Source organism: Oryza sativa, chromosome 3, assembly GCF_034140825.1.
Source record: "Oryza sativa Japonica Group chromosome 3, ASM3414082v1".
Classification (NCBI taxonomy): Eukaryota; Viridiplantae; Streptophyta; class Magnoliopsida; order Poales; family Poaceae; genus Oryza; species Oryza sativa.
This window is the reverse complement of record NC_089037.1, coordinates 13,987,390-14,009,919: the sequence shown is the minus strand read 5'-3', so window position 1 is coordinate 14,009,919 and position 22,530 is coordinate 13,987,390. Positions and strand designations below refer to the sequence as shown.

General features: G+C 54.5%; 1 protein-coding gene and 1 long non-coding RNA gene across 2 annotated transcripts; both read left to right on the top strand.

The window, feature by feature from the left end:
* The first annotated feature begins 112 nt into the window (after window positions 1–112).
* LOC112938192 (uncharacterized) lies at window positions 113–1,957 on the top strand. Its single transcript, XR_003241232.2, has 2 exons — window positions 113–419; window positions 1,054–1,957. It is a non-coding gene; the product is annotated as an uncharacterized lncRNA (long non-coding RNA).
* Window positions 1,958–7,791: 5,834 nt separating this feature from the next.
* LOC112938318 (glycine-rich cell wall structural protein) lies at window positions 7,792–8,634 on the top strand. The gene has a single exon (XM_026024345.2). It carries the CDS (start codon window positions 7,970–7,972, stop codon window positions 8,411–8,413), a length of 444 nt encoding a protein of 147 aa, XP_025880130.1. The 5' UTR covers window positions 7,792–7,969; the 3' UTR covers window positions 8,414–8,634.
* Window positions 8,635–22,530: the final 13,896 nt, after the last annotated feature.

The window sequence follows — 22,530 nt, the reverse complement described above, 5'->3', positions numbered from 1 at the left end:
AAAATTGAAAAGTGGCTTCTACTACGTACTGCGCGCCACTAGTGGTCAAGATTTCCGGTGGGAGCGCACCATCATCAATTCGACGGTTCGGGCGTCTCCTTCTCCTCTCCCCACCCCTCTCCTCCGTCTCCGTTACCCAACCCCAACTCTCCCCAAGCAAACGAAGACGACGACGACGACGACGACCGCGCCACCGTGGCCGCGCGCGATGGTGGATGGATAGGAATTGTTCAGGGAGATCGAGGAACAGCGCGCGCTGCCCCCGCGTCGGGCTACACGCGGCGGCGGACGGCGTGGGGCTCCTCTCTCGATCGCTTTCGCCGGCCGACCGGCCGGCTTGGCCCTTCTGCTCCTGCCCTGCCTCCCCACTAATTAATCCGCGTTCCCCCCTCCCTCTTAATTGATCCGTCGATTTCTCGGTACGTACTATAGCATGTATGAATTCTGATCGAGATCGGGATGACTGGGAGGATGCAGTGCATTAGTGCAACCAAACCTACTGGAATTAATTGATGGAAACGCTACTCACTCTACTCTCGATCTCTGTTTTTTTTTTAAACACTGTTACAGTTCTGCTATCCCTTTGTTTTCTTTTGGTACAAGCTTTTCTAGATCACTAATTTTGGCTAATTGGCATAACTAAGGGCGTGTTTGGTTATTTGTATCACTCTAGCCGGACTCATCTCCCTCATATAGGTTAACTGGCTAAGTTTGCCCAGGCTGAGGATATACATATGCACTTGTTTGGCTGCTAGCATAAGATGAGTCAGACTACGGTTAGATGTTTTGGTTGGTTGTATTGAATATACTGGACGTGTAAGATTTTGTTTGGTTGATTGCGTGGACTTTGAGTGTGGTTACCTCTTTATTTAGTGGTAGAGTGAAGTTACCACTGCAATATCGTATATAAAATAAAATCATATTAATTAGTATCTGATTTGACAAGTTGTATTAATTTGTATAACATGCGGAGAAGCATATTTAACATTTGTGCAAAATCACTGTAGAAACTGCGATTATCTCTATATTAATAAGCTCAACTTTGTTTGACAGTATATTGGTGTAAAAAAAGAGAAAAAGTAAAACAAGATGGAGGAGAACGGTGTCCTCGTCGTAGTCAACGACGGGCGTCCGCCGCTCACCAGCCATTGGAAACGCCACATCCGGTGGCCACGAGTTCGCCACCGCCGGATCTAGTGGCGGCGAGCTCGTGGCCGCCGAATCCGGTGGTCCTGTGGCAGAAGATGGTTGCTGACGACGGCGAGAAAGAAGTGGAGGCAGCAGCAGCGGCAAGGAAGGAGCGGAGGTAGCGGCGGTGGCAATGGAGAGGTGAGAAGCGTTGGCAGTAGCGGAGCGGTGGCGCTCTTCTCGCCGGATTTGGCGGCGGGCTTCGAGTGGCCATATCCGGCATCGGGGAGCTTGTGGCTGACGGAGCTGGCGAGGCGAGTGGCGATGTCGATGACGACAGCCGTGCGCGGGGTGGAGGCGAATGACGGTGGCCGTGCGCGGCGTGGAGGCGACGACGGCGGCCTTGCGCCGTGCAGAGGCGATGACGACTCGGAAGGTACTGAGCGGGTAAATGGTGGAAAAGAGGTGATGAGATGCGCGATTCCCTCTCGCCTCCTGCACGCACGTGACCCCGTTCTACACGCGCTCGTCCCCGTGCCTGCACGCGCTCCACTCCGACGAGGAGGGAAGCTCGATTCGGGCGTTTCCCTTTGGCCTGGTTGGGAAGGTGATTTTGTATGCGATGAGCCAAGCCCTGGAGGCTATGGCAGGTATCCAAACATCCCTCCACTGCACGCGCGGATGCGAGCCATGCAACATGCAGGTAACCAAACGAGCCCCAAATGAATCCATACTTGCTGAAATGAGAAGGCCTGAAACTTCTTAAGTTAGTCCCTGATATTTATTGGGACATTTTATATAACATTCGATAGAAACCCGCTTAAAACTCTGTTAAATGTAACTATAATACGACTGCAATGTAATTACAACGTATAATTAACTTGTAATTATAATGTAAATAGAATATATATAAGTGACTTACATTATGAAACGGAGGAAGTAACTATTAAGGACATGTTTGGTAGTACTCTAACTTCTAAATTTAACTTTAAAAATTAGGTCTAGAGTAAAGTTGTGAAACTATATAAATTTAGCTATATATCTAGTTTACTTTAGGAGAACACTCTAATCAAATTCACTTTTTCTGGTTGAGCGAAAAGATGGAGCTAAAGGTGAAGCCATGCCAGACGGGCTCCACGCTAGCTCAGCTGCTCAGTCAGCATAGATGGAAAATGTCTAATGCAGTAGAACCGAACCAACTAAATACAAAGATATGATAATTAACAGCACTTAAGAGTTACTCCATCCGCTCCATAATGTAAGACTTTCTAACATTATCCATATTTATATAAATGTTAATGAATCTAAACATACATATATGTCTAAATTCATTAATATTTATATGAATGTGGGTAATACTAGAAAGTCTTACATTATGAAATGGAGGAAGTATTATACTAAGATCATACAAGATCACAGTAGACAGTAGCTTATTGAGACCCTGTTTAGATGAGATAACTTTTTAAGTCCCTATCACATCGGATGTTTGGACACTAATTATAAATATTAAACGTAGACTATTAATAAAACCCTTCTATAATCTTGGACTAATTCGCGAGACGAATTTATTAAGCCTAATTAATCTATGATTAGTCTATGTGATACTGCAATAAACATTATCTAATTATGAATTAATTAGGCTTAAAAAATTTACCTCGCGAATTAGCTTTCATTTATGTAATTAGTTTTATAAATAGTCTATATTTAATACTCTAAATTAGTGTCAGAGAATAAATTAAGTTACTGAATCCAAGTACCACCTGACTTAACTACGGTCTACGGCTAATTGCATGCAGTCTATAATCGAGCCCCGTTGTGGCTGTCCATTTCCAAGATCCATCCACTGTCTCCGTGTTGTCCCCGTTATAGTGTCGGCCTGTCAGACAAGGACACCGGCTAGTTAGTAGTACAATTAAGCTGACACTGCGCTGCCGTGTCACCATTACTTGGCTGGTCGTATGGGCCCCACCTTATTCCTAGGTGATCCTGATGGGCCCTGATATTCTGCATGGCCTGCATCTTCCCGGCCCACCTCTATAGCTGATTTCGTATTTGCTTTACTCCCTCCATCCTAAAAAATAATCAATCTTGAAGGGAGTACTATACGCATGTGTATTAGCGTATGCATTGTCTCTCCTTCCTCTCAGTGTCCTGCGGCAAAGTGTCACCAATTAAGTGATTAATTAAATCACCCTGTTGCCATAAATCGTGCTGGCAACTTTTTGATCTGAGGATCAATGTAGCGCGTAAGCATGTAAACATGCCCTTACTAGTAGTACAAGCCTGAAGTGCCTCAATGGATAAGTAAATATGGCCCCTTACAAGTACAGACAACGAAAATAACGGAATTATTCTTTTATTATATTATCGTGGTAGAATTAATTTAGTACTATCTCCCTCCGAGAAGGAGTTAATTTATACTAGCAATTTCAAAACAAACTAAGTATAGAGGAAAAAACTAAAGTATCATCATTAATACGAGCATTGTTAGATGGGTAGGTAAGTAGAATTGAAGGGATAAAACTAAATAAGTACTTTTCGATTTGTGAACTAGGATATATGTAAGGGGCTAGAGATCAAGTGTTTTTGGGACAAAGGGTGTGCTTGTTGACGGGGTATGCCCGATAATGGTATTTTATGGTACGGCTGATACGAATGTATGCACGAGTTTGGAATAAAGAGATAAGGACAATGGTTTTTATATTGGTTTAGACTCCTGAGAAGGTGAATATATATACATTTGAGATGTATCACACCGAGTACAAAGGTGGAGCAAGCTAGCTATTCTAACATATCAAACTAATCTCGATGAGCAAGGTGCCCGGTTGTAGTCCACGGTTAGCAGAAAAGCGGTGGGCTACACATGCTGGTCGGAATCACTGTGAGGGATGTCGGTCTTGGGCAACAATGGTTATCGGGGAAGCGGCGTCCAAAGGAGTCCCATTAGGCAATTGGTGCGGGGCAGGCCAGTCCAACGACCATGGCAAGGAGTGCCATGGCTGAGATGGTTATTGCATGACTGCATGCTATCCATCGTGTCCAGCGGGACGACTTCGGTCCTGATGATGATGAAGACAATGGTACTGAATCCCACCATACAGCATTGGTTCGAAGACCTCATGCATTACTTTGGCCATTGTCTTAATAGTGCTAAGGGTCCACCAAAGGGCAAATCAGTGGCGACGACTAATGAGGGAGGGAGATCGGTAGATCGAGGCGGCGGCGTTGTAGGGAGAATCGGAGTACCAATTGGCTCGGCTTTTCTGCTTGTGGTTCTGGTTCTGGGAGCCACGCCCACAAGTGAAGCACGAGTTGAGCCAAGCGAGGCACAGTTGTGGATACCGGCCAGCGTGAGGTACGCTTGGAGTCACGACCATCGTATGGGCAAAATTGCTATTTAGTGATCAGCCACGCGCGTCCCAATCACGTTTTAGGCCTGCTTTTTTTCTGGGTTGTTGAGCCCCCTGACATTCCAATTTAAGATTTTTAAGCCATCCATCATTTCTGAAACAACATGTATCTCCTATGCATGATCACAAGAACATCGAACATTCTCCAATGGCAATTCATTAAAACAAGAGATACCACCTTACACAATACATATGGGGTGGTGTAGTTCCTTACAATTTTCCCAAAATAACTACTCCTGTCGTGCACGAACCATCATGAACTACTAAAGCCTAGCTGAAGACTAGGCATCATTGGACATGCTAAGCATCCAAACATCAACACCGACAGCACTAATATCTGGTAGGGGGTATGTAGGACCATAAACGATACAGAGAGTCAAGGGTACATTAGCACTAAGCAGGGAGCCGCCACATTCGAATGCAAGCAAGAAAATCAGACCACTCTGGCTGCGTGCCATCGGTCTCCCCTGCCACATCAGGTGGCAGAGGCGTGCCTCCATCCATCCTGGCGAGTGCCCGATTCCCTTCACCACAACCATCGGCAGAGGAGCCTCAAAGTGCTTGATGTACTGATCAGCAACCACATCATTGCCCACCAGCTCTCCTTGTTGCAAAATCCCCATATCCTTGATGATACGGACTTGAGCTCGCAGTGAAACCGGGACCGAAGATACCCCCCTTCGAGACTCTTGGTCTAGCAGCTTGCTACCAGAACCTTCTTGCACTCTCTTTAGCACCGAAGCGACGACGTCGCTACCACGAGCAATGACTGCAGTGTAGCGAACAACACTAGGTCCTCTTGGGCCGTACCTATGCCTCCACGGGAACCCCGACTTGCCCAAGCATGATAAGCCCAAGCGGCCCATCAGGCGACAAGAATGGCCCATCAAACGACCCATCCAAGAAGGTGAGACCTAGGGCATACGCAGGCATCTCCCTCATTGATAGCACAACAGTAGCCGTTGCCAGCTCCAGAAGCATCGGGTCGTCGTCTCGTGCCGGCCTCCTCGTCGTGTCCACGTCAGAGCAGCACAGGGCTGGGTCAACCCTGACTGGCGTTGGCGCGATGCAGCTGATCGGCGTTGGCATGATCTGGGGAAGGATGCCCGAGGCTAGGGAGGCATGCTTATGGAGCAGGCCTTTGTCGTTTTCCCCTCCACAATTACAATTGGATTTGGGCGAAACAGACAATTTGGGCCTAATTTTTGGGGGATTGGGGGAGGGGGGGTGGGTCTCCGAGCCAAATTCTGGGGTAGTCTCGAGCCCACCGAGACTACCCCTTGGCTACGCCCCTGTATTATTGCGCAGCGTCATTCATGCCATTGCAATTGAACATGGCATGCTACTACATACTACTCCCTCCGTCCCAAAAAAATATAAAAACTTAGGATCAAATGGAACATTTTCTAATACTACGAACTACGAATCTGTACATAATGTTCTATATGGTTTTAGATTTTTATATTAATTATATTCTGAGATGATGGGAGTAGCTAGGTGCGGCCTGTTAGGTTGCACCATTGCTAGCTACCCACCTCCCACCCACTAAGTCCTCCCCCTCCACCCACCTCTCCCTTCACTCCCTCACCTCACTACCTCTCCTCACCTCCTCCATCCAGTCGGGCATCAATAGTAGGCGGAGGCGGCGCCCCTCTCCTCTCCTCCCCTCCCTCCTAGATCCGACTGGAGGAGGAGAGGGCGGCGGCCACAGCAACCGGCGGCGCATAGGCAGCGCTCCCCTCCTCCCTCTCTCCCCGCTCCTAGAACCGGCCGGAGGAGGAAAGCGGTGGCGGTGCCCCTCTCCTCTCCTCCCCTCCCTCCTAGATCCGACTGGAGGAGGAGAGGGCCGCAGCCACAGCAACCGGCGGCACGTAGGCAGCGCTCCCCTCCTCCCTCTCTCCCCGCTCCTAGAACCGGCCGGAGGAGGAAAGCGGTGCCGGTGGCAGTGGCGGTGGAGATGGAGGCTAGCTGCACTCCCCTCCCTCTCTCCTAGATTTGGCCGGAGGAGCAACGACGCAGGCCCCTCCCCTCCCTCCCAGATCCGACCGGAAGAGGGGAGCCGTCAGCGACGGTGGAGGCGATGCTCCCCCTCCCCTCCCCCCTCCCTCCCTCCCGCACAGATTTGGCTGAAAGAGGGAAGCCGACGGTGGCGGCGGAGTCGGCTCTCCCCTCCTTCCCAGATCCAACCGGAGGAGGGGAGCCAGGGAGCCGGCCGGCGGTAGCGGCAGAGGCAACGCTCCCATCGGGTGGTGGCGGCGGATGGAGGAAAAGAGCCGGAGGTCAGAGGGGGAGGGCAGCAGCGGGGGACGGAGAAGGAGAACCGGTGGCTGGAGGGGGGAAGGGTGGCAGCGGGGGATTCTTTTTGTTCCGTGAGATTGTTTTTTGCAGGCGAGTGGATGTAGCAGCCTACGAAAGTGACTTTTTGCAGGCGGGGATAACGATCGGATGCAAAAATCGTCTATTTTTGCAGGTTTTGAAGTGCAAGCGGGGCTAATGGCCGCCTATAAAAATCTTTTTTTCCCGTCTGAAAGAAATCAGTCTTCTAGTAGGGAAATATGGGTTGATTTTTTTTAAGACAAATGGCCTATGGTCAGGCCGGTCATAAAATATCGGATCGATGTCCGGTACTCGATCAGGTTAATGCACGCACGTACTACCTCCGTCTCAAAATGTAGCTATTTCTAGCACAGTACTTTATCCTAAAATGAAGCTATTTTTCTACCTACCTTCTCCTCTCAACCAATCACATCCATTCTTTTTCACCTACTTTCTCTTTTCAACCAATCACACACCTTCTTCAATTATTCTCACCTACTTTCTTAATACCTATGCCAATCTCAAAAATCCTTACATTTTGGGACGGAGGAACGGAGGAAGTAAGCCGTAAGGTACGGGTTCGGCTGATACACTAGTAGCGCCGCCCATCGTCGTCGTTGCTGTACCATGTCAACACGCGCATGCAGTGAAGTCGTACTGAAGTACGTGGATCGGCGTGACGGCCGGGCGGCTTTCATGCGTGCCGTTGCCTCATGGGCTATACATTACCCGGACCAAAACGTCTCTTTCCTTGTGGGCTAGCTAAGCTCCTCCCGGCCCATCGGTCGGACGTCGCAGCCCATCGAATCGAGGCTCAATTTCATCGTCTCGTGCACTGCACACCCGTGATGGCAATTGGCAGCAGAAACCACCATGCATGCATGACCCAACCACCGTGCACCAACGCCTCCCCGCCCACCCGCCCGCCCACGCACAAAACACCCGAGAGAGTCCACGCGCGCTCGTACAAATCCCCCATCCCCTCCTCGCCGCTCGCGCCACGCCGCGGCCTGTACAAAAGGCGCCGCCAGTATCGTCTCGTCCCCCCACGCGCGCGCGCGCGCGTGCACAACGATCGACTTCGAACGCCGCGCCGCGGCCGCACCGATCGATCGATGGCGCCGGCATCGACGACGGCGACGGCGACGTCTGCCGCGGCGGCCGCCAGAGCCATCTGCGTGCTGCTGCTGCTGCTGGTAGCGGTCGTCGTGGTGGCGGGGCAGGCGCCAGAGCCGGAGGGCGACGATCAGGCCGCGGCGATCGACCAGGCGGGTGGCGGCGGCGGCGGCGGCGGCAACAACAACGGCACGGCCGGCCGCGCGAGAGGCGGCGGCGGCAACAACAACGGCACCGGGCGCGCGAGGGACGGCGGCGGCGACCGCGACCGTGGCGCAGACGGAGGCGGAGGCGGGCGGAGCAAGCTGGCGAGCAGCATCGACTGCCAGATCTGCGAGGCGACGTGCCGGGTGAAGTGCCTCGTCAACAGCCTCTTCCAGTGGGGCGGATGCTACCAGCGCTGCAGGTCCGACAACTGCAACGACTGGTGCACCAGAGGCTAACGTAACCTAGCTGATGAACGGATCCATCCTTCGGATCGGACGGCTTGCGATCGTTTAGCCCTCGATCTGACGGTTACAGCTGCAGTACTAATTTTTTTGGACAAAGATGATGGTATATACCAGCTTGTTTTTTTTTTCAAAAGATAGAAAATGGTATTACTTATGTGCTCAGGATAGATCCAGCATGGGTGTGCCAGAGGGACTTGAGTCCTCCGTGCCCACTAGATCATCATTGATAAAAGGAGAGAGAGTCGAAAGAAAAAGAGAGATAGGAGGAAGAGTAGGGGTTGAAGGAGGAGATGAATTTCCTCTCTAGTTTTATTCTAGATTCGCCCCTGATACTCATAATGTTGGAATTAATGAATGGGCCTTAGCCCACTAGAAGATTAATTCTTTGGAAATCACAAAAGCCCACCTCATGGAATGGCATGCATGTGGAGTTTAGTACCACCCTGCTTATTCTAGGAGAGGGGGACCTCCTTAAAAGGGATGATGCCCTTCTAGCCACTTGAAGCATGTGTGGTGGAGAGAAGAGGGGGAACACACGCGCGCGCTCGCTCGCCTGGCCTGGTAGGCGCGCGTGCACGACGTACGCGTCGAATGGTCCGCCAAAATTGGTTCCTCGCCTTGCGCAGATGCAGCCTCCTTTTGCAGTTTTATTTTGCTGCAAATTCGGATTCGTTTTTGTTTTGGAAACGTTCCGAAAAATCCGGTGCGTGCAAACGGCGTGGAGTCCGGATAAGTTACGCGCGACTTATCCGGTTCGGTTACGCGCAGTGGAGATCATGCGGGCGCCCTGATCAAGCGACCCTTCTCTATATAAACCGACCCGCCGTCTTCACGCAACACACGCGAAATCAATCTAGGGTTTGCCTCCTACTCTGTGCTGCGCCGTCGCTCGTAGATTACTCCATCCCGCTCGCCGACGTGCACCTACGATCGGGAGAGTAGATCTCCGGAACCTCTGCCTTCGACGTCCTGCACCGGGAGAAGGCGGCAATAAAGTTTTTTGGGAAGCGCTTTGCGCGACTGCTCCCTGTTCGTCCGCGACGGCTTGTCTTCCTCTTCGCTCGCGTGCTGCGTGCCTTCATAGATGCCTGCGAAAAGTTTCGACCGAGCAGCCGGTCTTTCCGCCACCTCGATACGTGTTCAATATGTTGCGCATATTTGATCTGTTCATGTTATACTGTGTAGTTTACATGTGTAGATCTAATGATGCGTTCATGCTAGTTTTCATCTGTAATATCATGATTTATTTATGGAATAGATTAAATCATTATATGCCTATAATCTCAACACATAACGTACGTAAACTCACCCCTATAAATATATACACATACTTCTATCCTTATCCAATATATGGTAATCTCGTTAAATGAAAATTAAACGGTGTGTTAATTAGTTGTCCGACCCAGTACTAGACGAGTAAATAACTGCGTAATTTGCATGGCAGAACCGTGCTTAGACCAACTACTCAAATTAATTAACAAGCTCAGGTTGTGCATAAATACAGACGGTGGCCGTTGAACAAGGTACAGAGGTAGATGTGGTTACCGGTGTCGCAAGGACTAAATGCTTCATGTTTGTCTATTTAATTATTGGTTCCTGTACCTATCTCGTCAGACTTTTCAAAGACTATACGAATAAAACCACCAGCATGATCTAAATTATGAATTCATATACATATCCGGATTGAATTTAACAGGCACTCCAAAGTCTAAAGATGACGACTCACTGTTTGAATCTAACATCTTAATTTAGATCATGCCAAAACAAAGATCTTAAGTTAGCTATTTAAATATACTCTTTAATTAGTTAGTCTATAGGGATGGATGGATATGATCATAGATGCTGCGATATAGAGTAGTTGTCACTGTACTTTAAGTAATTGACTTGACCTATGTAGCTAGCTCATCCGGATGGATTATTATTTGTTTATATATGTAAATCATACTAGTATTTGCCACGAGATTTTCTACTCTCGGACTAGTCCATATATATATATATATATATATATATATATATATATATATATATATATTTGCACGTTTTTTCTCGGCGTCATGCATGCATGAAACGGAGTTTGGCGTTTTTCTTCGCCTTTTCCGAGGGCCGACTTGGTGTCCACATCAGCAATCACATGTCCTGAAAAGAAAAACAAATAGAGTACTCAGTCGTCACTGCAGTCTCTGTAGTATGGACATGATATTGAAGCGTGGGTACACAGAATTTTTTTAAAAAGCAATATGATTTTAATGGAAAATCGCAAAACTATAGGTCAGTTAGGCAAAATCGCAAGTTTAGCACCCTATCGAACAACCGCGGTTCGACAGGGATACCTATCGAACAACCACAGTTCGACAGGTACATGTCGAACTACGTGAGTTCGACAGGGTAGGTGGTCCAAAAACAAATAAAAAATTACATGAACAGTATCACTACAATACTAGGCAGGGACATATCGAACAGCCAAAGTTCGATAGGGTTGCGTGAACAGCGCGCTACAGTGATGCTACAGTGCTCGCAGGCACATATCGAACTGCCATAGTTCGATAGGGTATTGTGAACAGTGTGCAACAGTGATTTTTCTCTTTTTTTAATTATTTTAATCACCTGTCGAACTACCGTAGTTCGACAGGTACCCTATCGAACTGTGGTTGTTCGATAGGTACCTTGTCGAACCACGGTTGTTCGATAGGGTGCTAAACTTGCGATTTCGCCTAACTGACCTATAGTTTTGCGATTTTCCATTAAAATCATATTACTTTTAAAAAAAATTCTGGGTACACACATCTAGTCTGAGCTCCACCTCTCCACACAAAAAAGTATTATCTATTAACACATGATTAATTAAATATTAATTAAAAATTAAAAATAAATTAATATGCTTATTAAAACAAATATTTTTTAGAAAACTTAAAAAAGATCATTTAGCAGGTTAAAAGTGTGCAAGAAAAAAAAAAGAGAGATGTGAGCTAGAAATGAAGGGGAAGAACATAGCCGTAGACACTCCTTAACTTCAAGCTGGCTGCTTAGAGAAAGGATACGATGACAATGTCCAAAATATGTTTCAGTAAACTACATCAGCATGATATATTTATTTATATACATCGAAAATAACTACTGTACTAATTACCTCGTGAGCGTATATGACATTGTTGATTATTATTTTACTTCCTCCGTTTCAGGTTATAAGACGTTTTAACTTTGGTTAAAGTTAAACTGTTTTTAAGTTTGACTAAGTTTATAGACAAATATAGTAATATTTATAATACTAAATTCAGTGACGGACGTAGCTTTAAAATATAGATGGGGCGGAGAACGGAGATGTTCACTCGATAAGAGCATTCGAACACAACAGATATCATATTAATAGTTCATTCGCATAACTCCCTCAATTTGTTGGGTGTTCACACCTTGTTATATCTAAATTTGATGGCCCATAACTACTATAAGGGGGTAAGGGGGGTCTTGAGGGTTGACCCACCCCACCTAATGAGTAGATCCGCCTGACGGAGCGTGGGGCTCCTCACCGGGAGACCGCGCAGGCCCCCCTTTGCCGATTCGGCCGGGGGCCCTGGGTGAGATTCTAAGCTCCTAGTCTGTGGAAAGTTCGCGAGAATGGAAAAAGCACAAGACACGGGCGATGTATACAGGTTCGGGCCGCTGAGAAGCGTAATACCCTACTCCTGTGTTCTGGTGGATCTGTGTATGAAGAAGCTACAAAGAGCTGGAGAGCCAGAGAGCTCTTATTCTAAAAACCCTCTTCTCCTTTTTTTTTCTCTCGTGGGATCTCCTCTCTAGATCCTCCCCCCTTCCAACCCCCCTCTTAAGTGGGCAAGGTCCTCCTTTTATATCTCAAGGGGATACCACATGCACCACTTCTCCCTCTCTCTCTTTTTGGGTGGGGGCCCATCCTATCTATAGTAAAACTTGGCTTGCCTTCTCTTGGAAGCTGAAACACTGCCTGTTTTTGAGTGTGGCCACGCGTCCTCGTTCGTCTGACCTCGGGGATCACCCTGTCATCTCTTCATAAATGGGCGGAGATTTGCAACGGCTGCTGCCCGAGTGACCCTTCTGATGGGACGGCCCATACCTACCTCCACTCCGCCGGAAGCAGGTGCAACGTGGGAACACGGTTGTCTTCCGGCAACATAACCAGTGTCAGACCAGTCACAGACCGGTCACCTTTGTCCACCACGTGTCAGTTTAGCAATCTGCATGTTCGCCCTTCTTCATACAACGTCTTGCTTATAATGGTTGGGATAAAGCCTGGCATATATCTGACCAGGACCAACGTGCCATCTCCAGGAGCTAGCACGCTGGCTCCGGCTAGGGACGAGTGCCTAGAGACTCTCATCCTGACGGGACGGGGCGAGGCGTGTGTCAGATCGCCTGTTGCCTCCTAACCCGCAATCTGACCGATCTGTGACCGGTCACAGACCGGATAAACGAGCGTGCCATACTGCGCTACATGTGGCGTGACGCGCTCGTCCAAACCGCAATAAATGCGGTTAGGTGAGCCCCGCTATGCTCACCTACCCCATATACGCGGCGCAAAACCCACAAGGGGTCGGGGCGCCTCGGCCCTCGGGGCCGAGACGGGAGCGGTCCGACCCCTCGGGGAGACAAAGAGAAGGGCGGCCGTATCACCCTCGGGCCCGACCCCCCCGAGGGGGTTAGGCCACGTGGGTGATCGTGTCTGCCTCAAGTCTCTAAGTCATGATACTCCCGGTCCCATGTCACCGACAGTAGCCCCCGGCGTTATGCCAGGGCGATTGCCCTCCTCGAGGGAAGCGGTCGGGCGTGACGCCACTTCCTAAGGCCTGGTGACAGGTGGGGCCGGTCTAAAAATCGGGACAAGCCGGTTCGTTTTTCCTGGAGATATGGTGATGGCGCTTTGGTCGGCGAGCGTAATTAACGCGCGCACGATATGTTCCATCTCGACTGCCACAGCCGCATATCCACCTCATGCACCGCAAACGGGCGAATGGGATTAGTGGAAGCGTGGGCGCGAGAAACGAGGGGGCAAGATAGTGGGCGCGAGAAACGAGGAGCCGGGCACAGCGTTGGCAAGGGTATAAAGTCGCCGAGGAAGAGATTTGCTTCCTTCCTCTCGCCATTATTCCCCTTGTCTTCGCCGCTTGCGCCCTAACTCCTTGTTTCCTGTGTCCTACCTTCGCCACACGCGCTCGCTCTCAAACATCTCTTCTTCCGGCGTCATGGCACGGGGCTCCGCTCCGCTTGACGGTAGCGTGCTGCCGCCTTCCCGCATCGTGAGCGAGAGACAGGCCGGGCTGCCGCGCCGCTTCATGCCAGAATCTGCCACCGGCCGGGAGATAGTCTCACTGGGCGAGGGATGCCCTGCGCCACGCTACCCGGGGCGGTCCGTCTTCTTCCTCCCTTTTGCTATGGCAGGGCTGGTTCCGCCATTTTCTTCTTTCTTCATGGATGTTCTGGAGTTTTACGATCTCCAGATGGCGCACCTCACCCCCAACGCGGTAATGACATTGGCCATCTTCGCGCACCTGTGCGAGATGTTCATCGGGGTGCGCCCATCCCTTCGGCTGTTCCGGTGGTTCTTCACCGTACAGCCGGTGTCGCCGCCGTCGGTGGTTGGTGGTTGCTACTTCCAGCCGCGGGGGCCGGTGCTGAACCGCTACATTCCCTGCGTCCTCCGCAAGAAGTGGGATGACTGGAAGAGCGACTGGTTCTACACCCCCCTCGCCGACGAAGCGCGCCTCCGACTTCCGAGCCAGCCTCCAGCGCAGGCCTCCAACTGGCGGGCGCCGGTAGATCTGGGAGATGGCTACGACGCCGTCCTCGACCGCCTGGCGGGCCTGCGATCCCAGGGGCTCACAGGGGCCATGGTGTTCGGCGACTATCTTCGTCGCCGGATCGCGCCACTCCAGCGGCGCGCCCGGGGCGCCTGGGAGTACACCGGGTCCGAGGACTGTATGAGGACCCACCGGGGGGTCAAATGGGACTGGGTCCCCGAAGACTTCAAGGTAATGATCCAACGGGTGCTGAATCTCAGCTCCGCGGAGGCATCCCTCATCCCCCAAGGAGTCCTCCCCCTCTGCAGCGATCCAGATCGCGCCAACATCCTGTCCATCATAATGGCGGCGGGGCCTCAGAGGAACGAGCTCCTAAGGGCCATGACGGTGCGAGCGGGAGCCACAAGGGAGATCAATCTACCCCAGGAGGGGGTTGTGCTTCCGGGCCCCGTGATGGGGGCTCGGGGGGCAGCCGCCCTGCCGACGCCCGAGGGAAGAGGAAGCAAGAGGGTACTTCCTCCCCATCTCCTCCCCGAGGGGGCGGGGCGGCGCGTGTCAGCAGCAGGCGCCCGGAGGGGGCCGCGCCGACGCCGCAGCCCGAGGGGGAGCGGAAGAAGAAACGGCTCCGCAAGATGGGGGGGACAGAACCATCCCGGGGAAACCTCATTTCCCCTCCAAGGTGGTCGTTTAACCGACCCCCTCGCAGGTTCGTCCCACGCCCATTGTGGCTGTATTCATTCTTCCAACACAAGTTTTCATTCACCCATCTTGTTTGTCTTCTGGCTTTTCTTCTGCTTCAGCGAGATCCCGTCGCGTCCTTCTTGCCAATTCAAGTCCGGCCAATCTGAGGCCGAGAATGCGGCGACCACGGAGGCTCGGAGGCGGGAATCTGACCGGCGAGAAGCCGCGGATCGCCTACGGGAAGCCGAGGAGGCCGCCCAGGTGGCCGTCCGAACTCGCCAAGCTGAAGAAGCCGCTCGGGAGGAGGCCAGACTTCGCCAGGCCGAGGCGGCGACGACTTCCGAGGCAGCTCGCGACGAGGCCGCGGGCGCATCGCTTGGGCCCACTCCCTCGGGCGACGCTCAGGACAAGCCAGGTCCGGGGGACATCCCTGAATCCGGCACGTCCATCGGCGGGCCGAGCCGCGCGACATCCTCACCGAGGCGGCTCTCCCCCACGCCTTCCGCTGCCCCACTGAGCGCAGAGCCTCTTCTGCAGGCCTTGGCCGTCGCTAACACCACGGTGTTGGACGGGTTAAGTGCCCAGATGGAGGCCTTGCAAGCAGAGCGGGTGGAGCTCGACGCCGCATGGGCACGTGTCGAAGAGGGGCGTCGCTCGGTGGAGGCCATGGTGGAGGTGGGCCGCAAGGCACACCGCCGGCACGTCTCAGAGCTCGAAGCCCGTCGGAAGATGCTGGGGGAGATCGCCAGGGAGGTGGAGGAGGAGAGGGGGGCTGCCCTCATCGCCACTACCGTGATGAACGAGGCGCAGGACGACCTCCGCCTTCAATACGGGAGCTGGGAGGCGGAGCTAGGGAAGAAGCTCGACGCCGCCCGGGGGGTCCTTGACGCTGCCGCTGCCCGAGAACGGCGGGCGGCGGAGACCGAGGTGGCATCCCGGCGGCGCGAAGAAACCCTTGAGGCCCGTGCCATGGCGCTGGAATAGCGTGCCTGCGTCGTGGAGAGGGACCTGGCGGACCGCGAGGCCGCCGTTGCTATTCGGGAGGTCACACTGGCGGTGCACGAAGCCGCCTGTGCCGAAGAAGAGTCCGCACTCCGCCTCCGCGAGGATACGCTCACCGAGCGGGAGCGAGCCCTCGAGGAGGCCGAGGCCGCAGCACAGAGGCTAGCGGAGAGCGCGTCCCTCCGCGAAGCTGCGCAAGAGGAACAAGCGCGTCGCAATCTGGAAAGTGCCCGCGCCGAGAGGGCCGCACTGAACCAGCGGGCCGCTGAACTCGAGGCGCAGGCAAGGAAGCTGGATGCAAGGGCGCGTAGCGGCGGGGCGGCCACGGGCGACAGCGACTTAGCCGCCCGCCTCGCAGCTGCCGAACACACCATCGCGGATCTGCAGGGCGCGCTGGATTCGTCCACCGGGGAGGTCGAGGCCCTTCGCCTGGCAGGCGAGATAGGGCCCAGCATGCTTCGCGACGCCGTGTCCCGTTTAGACCGCGCCGGGCGGCAGGCGAGTCTCTGGGGCGGGCGGACTGTGAAGTACGCCGCCAACCAAGGGGGCCTCGCCCAGCGCCTCTCGGAGATGGCCGGGACTCTCCAGCGGCTCCCCGAGGAGCTCGAGGGGACGATTAAGTCATCCTCGAGGGACCTCGCCCGAGGAGCGGTGGAGCTCGTACTGGCGAGTTACCAGGCCAGGGACCCCGACTTCTCCCCATGGACGGCGCTGGACGAGTTCCCTCCCGGGACCGAGGACGGCGCGCGCGCGCAGGTCCGGGATGCCGCCGACCATATCGTCCACAGCTTCGAGGGTTCGGCCCCTCGGCTCGCGTTCGCCCTCAACTCCGACGAGGAGGGCGATGACGGCGGTGTGGGCGACAGTGGCGACGAGGCTGGCGACCCGGGTGCATCGGAGTGAGCCCCCAGGCCCCCGCCAATCCTCAGTTTTTTCTTCTTTTCTTTCTTCCAAGGCCTTCGGGCCTCCTTTTTGTATAGATTAACTTAATCTGCAATCAAAATAAAGAAATTTATGTGTCAATTTCATTTTGCTATGTGTATGAGATGAGGATGATCTGTGCCGTGGTCCTTTTATGTCTTAACTTGATTAAGGGCTCGTGCCCAGGTCCCAGTCCTCAAAAGGCGCGGGTCGGGGCTAGTGCCTGGGGAGATCCACGTGTCGAGACTGGCCAGGCCGGGAGCGTGGTGACCGAGGGTTATGGGTGACCCGATTGTGGGTTTTTGCCGATTCCCCCCCGGAGTTCACCACGCCCCGGGGCACGGCTCGGTTCTGGGCCCCTTTTGACGATTTTAGCCGACCCGAGCCCCCGAGGGCAGGATTGAGCACAAGTGACCTATTTCAAGTCAAGATTCTTCAAAAGGAAACAACAGCACAGATACAGCCTTTAGGAAATCGAAAATGCTTTTATTGAAATACAGATAGAAGAAAAAATATGCATATGTGGTAGCCCCCGGCCAACCCTGCACGCCTGAAGGGGGTGCGGGGTTGGCCCGAGCCCGAAACCTGACACCCGAACTCCATTAGGGGTAGAAGCGACGAAGGTGTTCGATGTTCCACGGGTTAGGCAGCTCTGTGCCGTCGCCCGTGGCCAGCCGAACGGAGCCCGGCCGGGGGACGCCGATCACTCGATACGGACCCTCCCACATTGGTGAGAGCTTGCTCAATCCAGCACGCGTTTGGACGCGGCGTAGGACGAGGTCGTCGACGCAGAGTGATCGTGCCCGGACGTGGCGCTGATGGTAGCGCCGCAGGCTCTGCTGGTAGCGTGCGGCTCGGAGGGCCGCGCGCCGCCTTCGCTCTTCCAAGTAGTCGAGGTCATCTCTGCGAAGCTGATCTTGATCAACCTCGCAGTACATGGTGGCCCGAGGGGACTTCAGGGTGAGCTCGGATGGGAGAACCGCCTCCGCGCCGTAGACGAGGAAGAAAGGCGTTTCCCCGGTTGCTCGGCTTGGTGTGGTTCGGTTTGCCCAGAGCACTGCTGGCAACTCCTCGATCCACGAATCGCCGTGCTTCTTGAGGATGTTGAAGGTCTTGGTTTTAAGGCCTTTGAGGATTTCCGCATTGGCGCGCTCCACTTGGCCATTGCTTCTGGGGTGGGCGGGTGAGGCGAAGCAGAGTTTAATGCCCATGTCTTCGCAGTAGTCACCGAAAAGCTCACTAGTGAATTGGGTGCCGTTATCCGTAATAATACGGTTAGGCACCCCAAACCGGGCTGTGATGCCCTTAATGAATTTAAGTGCGGAGTGCTTATCGATCTTGACGACCGGATAAGCCTCGGGCCACTTAGTGAACTTGTCGATCGCGACATACAGATACTCAAACCCGCCCGGGGCCCGCCTAAACGGTCCCAGGATATCGAGCCCCCAGACAGCAAACGGCCATGAAAGTGGTATGATCTGCAGTGCCTGGGCCGGCTGATGGATTTGCTTGGCATGGAACTGACACGCTCTGCATCGCCGGACCAGGTCGACCGCATCATTGAGAGCTGTTGGCCAATAGAAACCTTGACGAAAGGCTTTGCCAACCAAGGTGCGCGAGGCGGAGTGGGCTCCGCATTCGCCTTCATGGATATCAGCAAGAAGCTCGACGCCTTGTTCCCGAGGAATGCACTTCAGGAGGATTCCGTTAGCCGCGCGCCGATAGAGGGTCCCTTCTATCAGCACGTAGCGTTTGGAGATGCGCTGGACGCGTTCACTTCCTTCGCGGTCCTCGGGTAGAGTCTTATCTGTGAGGTATGCTTGGATCTCAACGATCCAAGCAATCAATCTAAGGGAGCTGGGAGCGCTCCCCTCGGGTCCCGAGGCCTGGACTCCGACGGGCCTCGGGGGCCGGTCAGGCGCGTCCGTCTCCCCTAAGGGGTCAGGTCGCGCCGACGGCTGGGCAAGCCTTTCTTCAAAGGCGCCCGGTGGGGTCTGGGCTCGCGAGGAAGCGAGCCGTGAGAGTTCGTCGGCAATCGTGTTATCCCGTCTGGGCACGTGCCGAAGCTCTATCCCGTCGAAATGGCGCTCCATACGCTGTACTTGGCGTACGTAAGCATCCATCTGCGGGTCAGAGCACCGGTATTCCTTACAGACCTGGTTAACCTAGCTGGGAGTCGCCTAACACCAGGAGGCGGCGGATCCCCAGTCCAGCTGCCACCCTGAGTCCCGCAAGGAGTCCCTCGTACTCTGCCATATTATTGGTCGCCCGAAAGTCAAGGCGAACCAGGTATCTAAGGACGTCTCCGCTCGGCGAGGTCAATATGACCCCCGCACCGGCGCCCTGAAGAGACAGGGAGCCGTCGAACTGCTTCACCCAGTGGGCGGTGTGAGGCAGCTGCGAGGGGCCCGAGCTGGCCTCGGGGACTGAGACGGGCTCGGGAGCCGGGGTCCACTCTGCCACAAAATCGGCGAGGGCCTGGCTCTTGATAGCGTGACGTGGTTCAAAGTGCAAATCGAACTCAGAAAGTTCAATTGTCCATTTCACCACCCGTCCTGTACCCTCTCGATTATGCAAGATTTGGGCGAGGGGGTAAGACGTAACCACCGTGACCCGATGCGCCTGGAAATAATGGCGCAGTTTCCTCGAAGCCATCAGAATAGCGTAAAGCATCTTCTGGGCCTGAGGGTATCGGGTCTTGGCGTCCCGGAGGGCCTCACTAACAAAGTAGACGGGCCGCTGCACCTTTCGATGGGGCCGATCCTCTTCGCCAGGGGCCGCATCCCTGGGGCGCTCTTCGTCCAAGCGGCCTCGCGGGGCGCACTTGTCTTCTGTGCTGACGACCTCGGGGTCGGAGGACGACAGGTGCGGCCTTCCCACAGTGGCCTCAGGGCCGTCCTGGGGGTCGGGGGCTCCTGGCGTCGTCGGACAAGCGGGCAAAGGGTCAACCCCGGTCATCGGGAGCCTTAGGCCACCGTTCGGCTCGGGGGCCTCTTCTCCCTGCTCTCTCCCGGGTCGAGTCGGCACAGGGTTAACCTCGGGGTCAGAGGGCGATAGGTGCGGCCTTCCCGCAGTGGCCCCCGGGCCATCCTGGGGGTCGGGGGCACCTGGCACCGTCTGACAAGCGGGCAGAGGGCCAGCTCCGGTCGTCGGGGGCCTTGGGCCACCGTTCGGCTCGGGAGCCTCTCCTCCCTGCTCTCTCCCGGGCCAAGCCAACACAGGGTGGGGATTCGCGGAATGAGGGTTGTCCTCATCGCGCTCCACAACTAACGCCGCACTAACTACCTGCGGGGTCGCCGCTAAGTAGAGTAGCAAGGGTTCACCTGGCTCCGGGGCGACCAGAACTAGGGGAGAGCTAAGATACGCCTTCAACTGAGCGAGGGCACGTTCAGCTTCCTCCGTCCAGGTAAACGGCCCGAAGCGTTTGAGGAGCTTAAATAAGGGTAGCGCCTTCTCTCCCAGCCTCGATATGAACCGACTTAGGGCGGCCATGCAACCGGTGACGCATTGCACATCCCTAAGCTTGCTGGGGGGGCGCATCCGTTCTATAGCTCGTATCTTCTCGGGGTTGGCCTCAATGCCTCGGGCAGAGACCAAGAACCCGAGAAGCTTGCCCGCAGGTACACCGAACACGCACTTATCGGGGTTCAGCTTTATGCAGGTGGAGCGGAGACTCTCGAAAGTTTCCGCCAGATCTGAAAGTAAAGTTTCTCGGTCGCGGGTCTTCACAACCAAGTCATCGACATAAGCCTCAACATTACGTCCTATTTGGCTACCCAAAGAAATTCGAGTAGTACGTTGAAAAGTAGGACCTGCATTCTTTAACCCGAATGGCATTGTCGTATAACAATAAGTTCCTATGGGGGTAATGAACGTAGTTTTTTCCTCATCCTCCCTAGCCATGCGAATCTGATGGTAACCAGAGTATGCATCTAGAAAACACAAAAGGTCGCACCCCGCTGTGGAGTCGACAATCTGATCTATGCGAGGAAGGGGGTAAGGGTCCTTAGGACATGCCTTGTTAAGGTCGGTGTAGTCGATGCACATCCGAAGCTTGCCGTTCGCCTTGGGAACGACCACCGGGTTCGCCAGCCACTCCGGATGGATGACCTCGCGGATGAATCCGGCCTCCAGAAGTCGCGCCACCTCCTCGCGGATGAAAGCTTGACGTTCCGGGGCCTGCCGGCGCACTTTCTGCCGGACCGGCTTTGCGCCCGGCCGCACGGCGAGACGGTGCTCAATCACCTCCCTGGGGACCCCGGGCATATCCGCCGGTCTCCATGCGAAGACGTCAGCGTTTGCTCGCAGGAAGGAGACGAGCGCGTCTTCCTATTTGCCATCCAGAAGACCACCGATTCGTGTGGTCTTGGACGGGCCGTCGCCCAGGGCAACCTCCTTGACCGGGACCTCGTCGCACGTGACTATCCGCTGCCTCGGGGCGGCGGGGACGGAGGTGCCAAGCCTCTCGTCGCCACCCTCGGGCTTGGACGCAGCGGCGAGGTGGTCCGCGCGCTGCTCCATACAAGCGAGCGCGACTTTGAGGTCGCTATGGACAGAGATGGGGCCACCGGGGCCCGGCATCTTCATCTGGAGGTAGACGTAATGGACCGCCGCCATGAACTTCACCAACGCGGGCCTCCCTAGGACCGCGTTGTAGGGCAGACTGAGGTCCGCCACATCAAAGTTCACCCGTTCCGTGCGGAAGTTGGCGCATCCACCGAAGGTGACCGGGAGGTCGATATGACCTAGCGGCCAAGTGTGCCCCGGCGTCACACCGATAATCGGCTGGGACGGCCGGAGCACCATCCCCGAGGCCTTGATGGCGTCAAAGGCTGCGGGGGAAAGGATGTTGAGGGCTGCTCCCCCATCAATGAGGACACGCCCCAGCTTCACGTTGCAAACAGTGGGGGAAACCACCATTGCGACCTGTCCTCCCCGGGCAATGCACGGTGGGTGGTCGGTCTGGTCGAAGGTGAGGGCAACCTCCGACCACCGCGCCCGGCGCATCGCCTCATGAGTAGGGGCCGCGGCCAGAAGCTCTCGCTTCATCGCCTTGAGGCTCCGGCGAGAAACGTGAGCACACGCTCCCCCATCGACAGTGGCAATGGTGGCCCCAGGCTCTTGGAAACCCAGGTCATCATCGCCGTCATCGATGTCCTCGGCGGGGGCCTTCTGTTTGGCCTCTCTTCGCCGATTGCCGGAAGGAACCGCCGGGGACTTGCCCTCTCGGCGCTCCTGCCTCCTCTCCTCCTCCCACTTCCTCGTCCGCTCAGCCAAACTTTTGACTGCACGGCAGTCCGCGAGGTCGTGAAGGGAGGTGTTGTGGACGGTGCACCACTTGCCGGTTGGGCGCTCCCTGCTGGGAGCGCTGGCCTCCTTTTTGTCGCTCGCAGGCCTCCCCTTTCGGGTGGCCCGTGAAGCACCCTCGACGGCGAGGACATGACCCTCGTCGTCGGAATGGGCTGACCTTTTCTTCCTCCTCCTGTCACGCCGCCCTGTCCGAGCAGCGGATCCGGGGGCGGCCGAAGCTGCCACACCGGAACCGGAGGGGTTCCAGGTCCATGACTCCTCCTTACGAGCCACTCGGTCCGCGAGCTGAAAAAGCTCCGCGGTAGTCTGGGGCTCCTTGGAGGCGATCTTTTCGAGCATGCGGTTGTGCCGCACACCCCCCCTAAACGCGTAGATCACCGCGTGTGCAGGGATGCATGGTATGGTGTTGCGGACTTGACAGAACCG

Coding starts and splice junctions, on each gene's coding strand:
- LOC112938318 (XM_026024345.2), top strand. CDS start 7,970: ATGGCGCCGGCATCGACGACGGCGACGGCGACGTCTGCCGCGGCGGCC.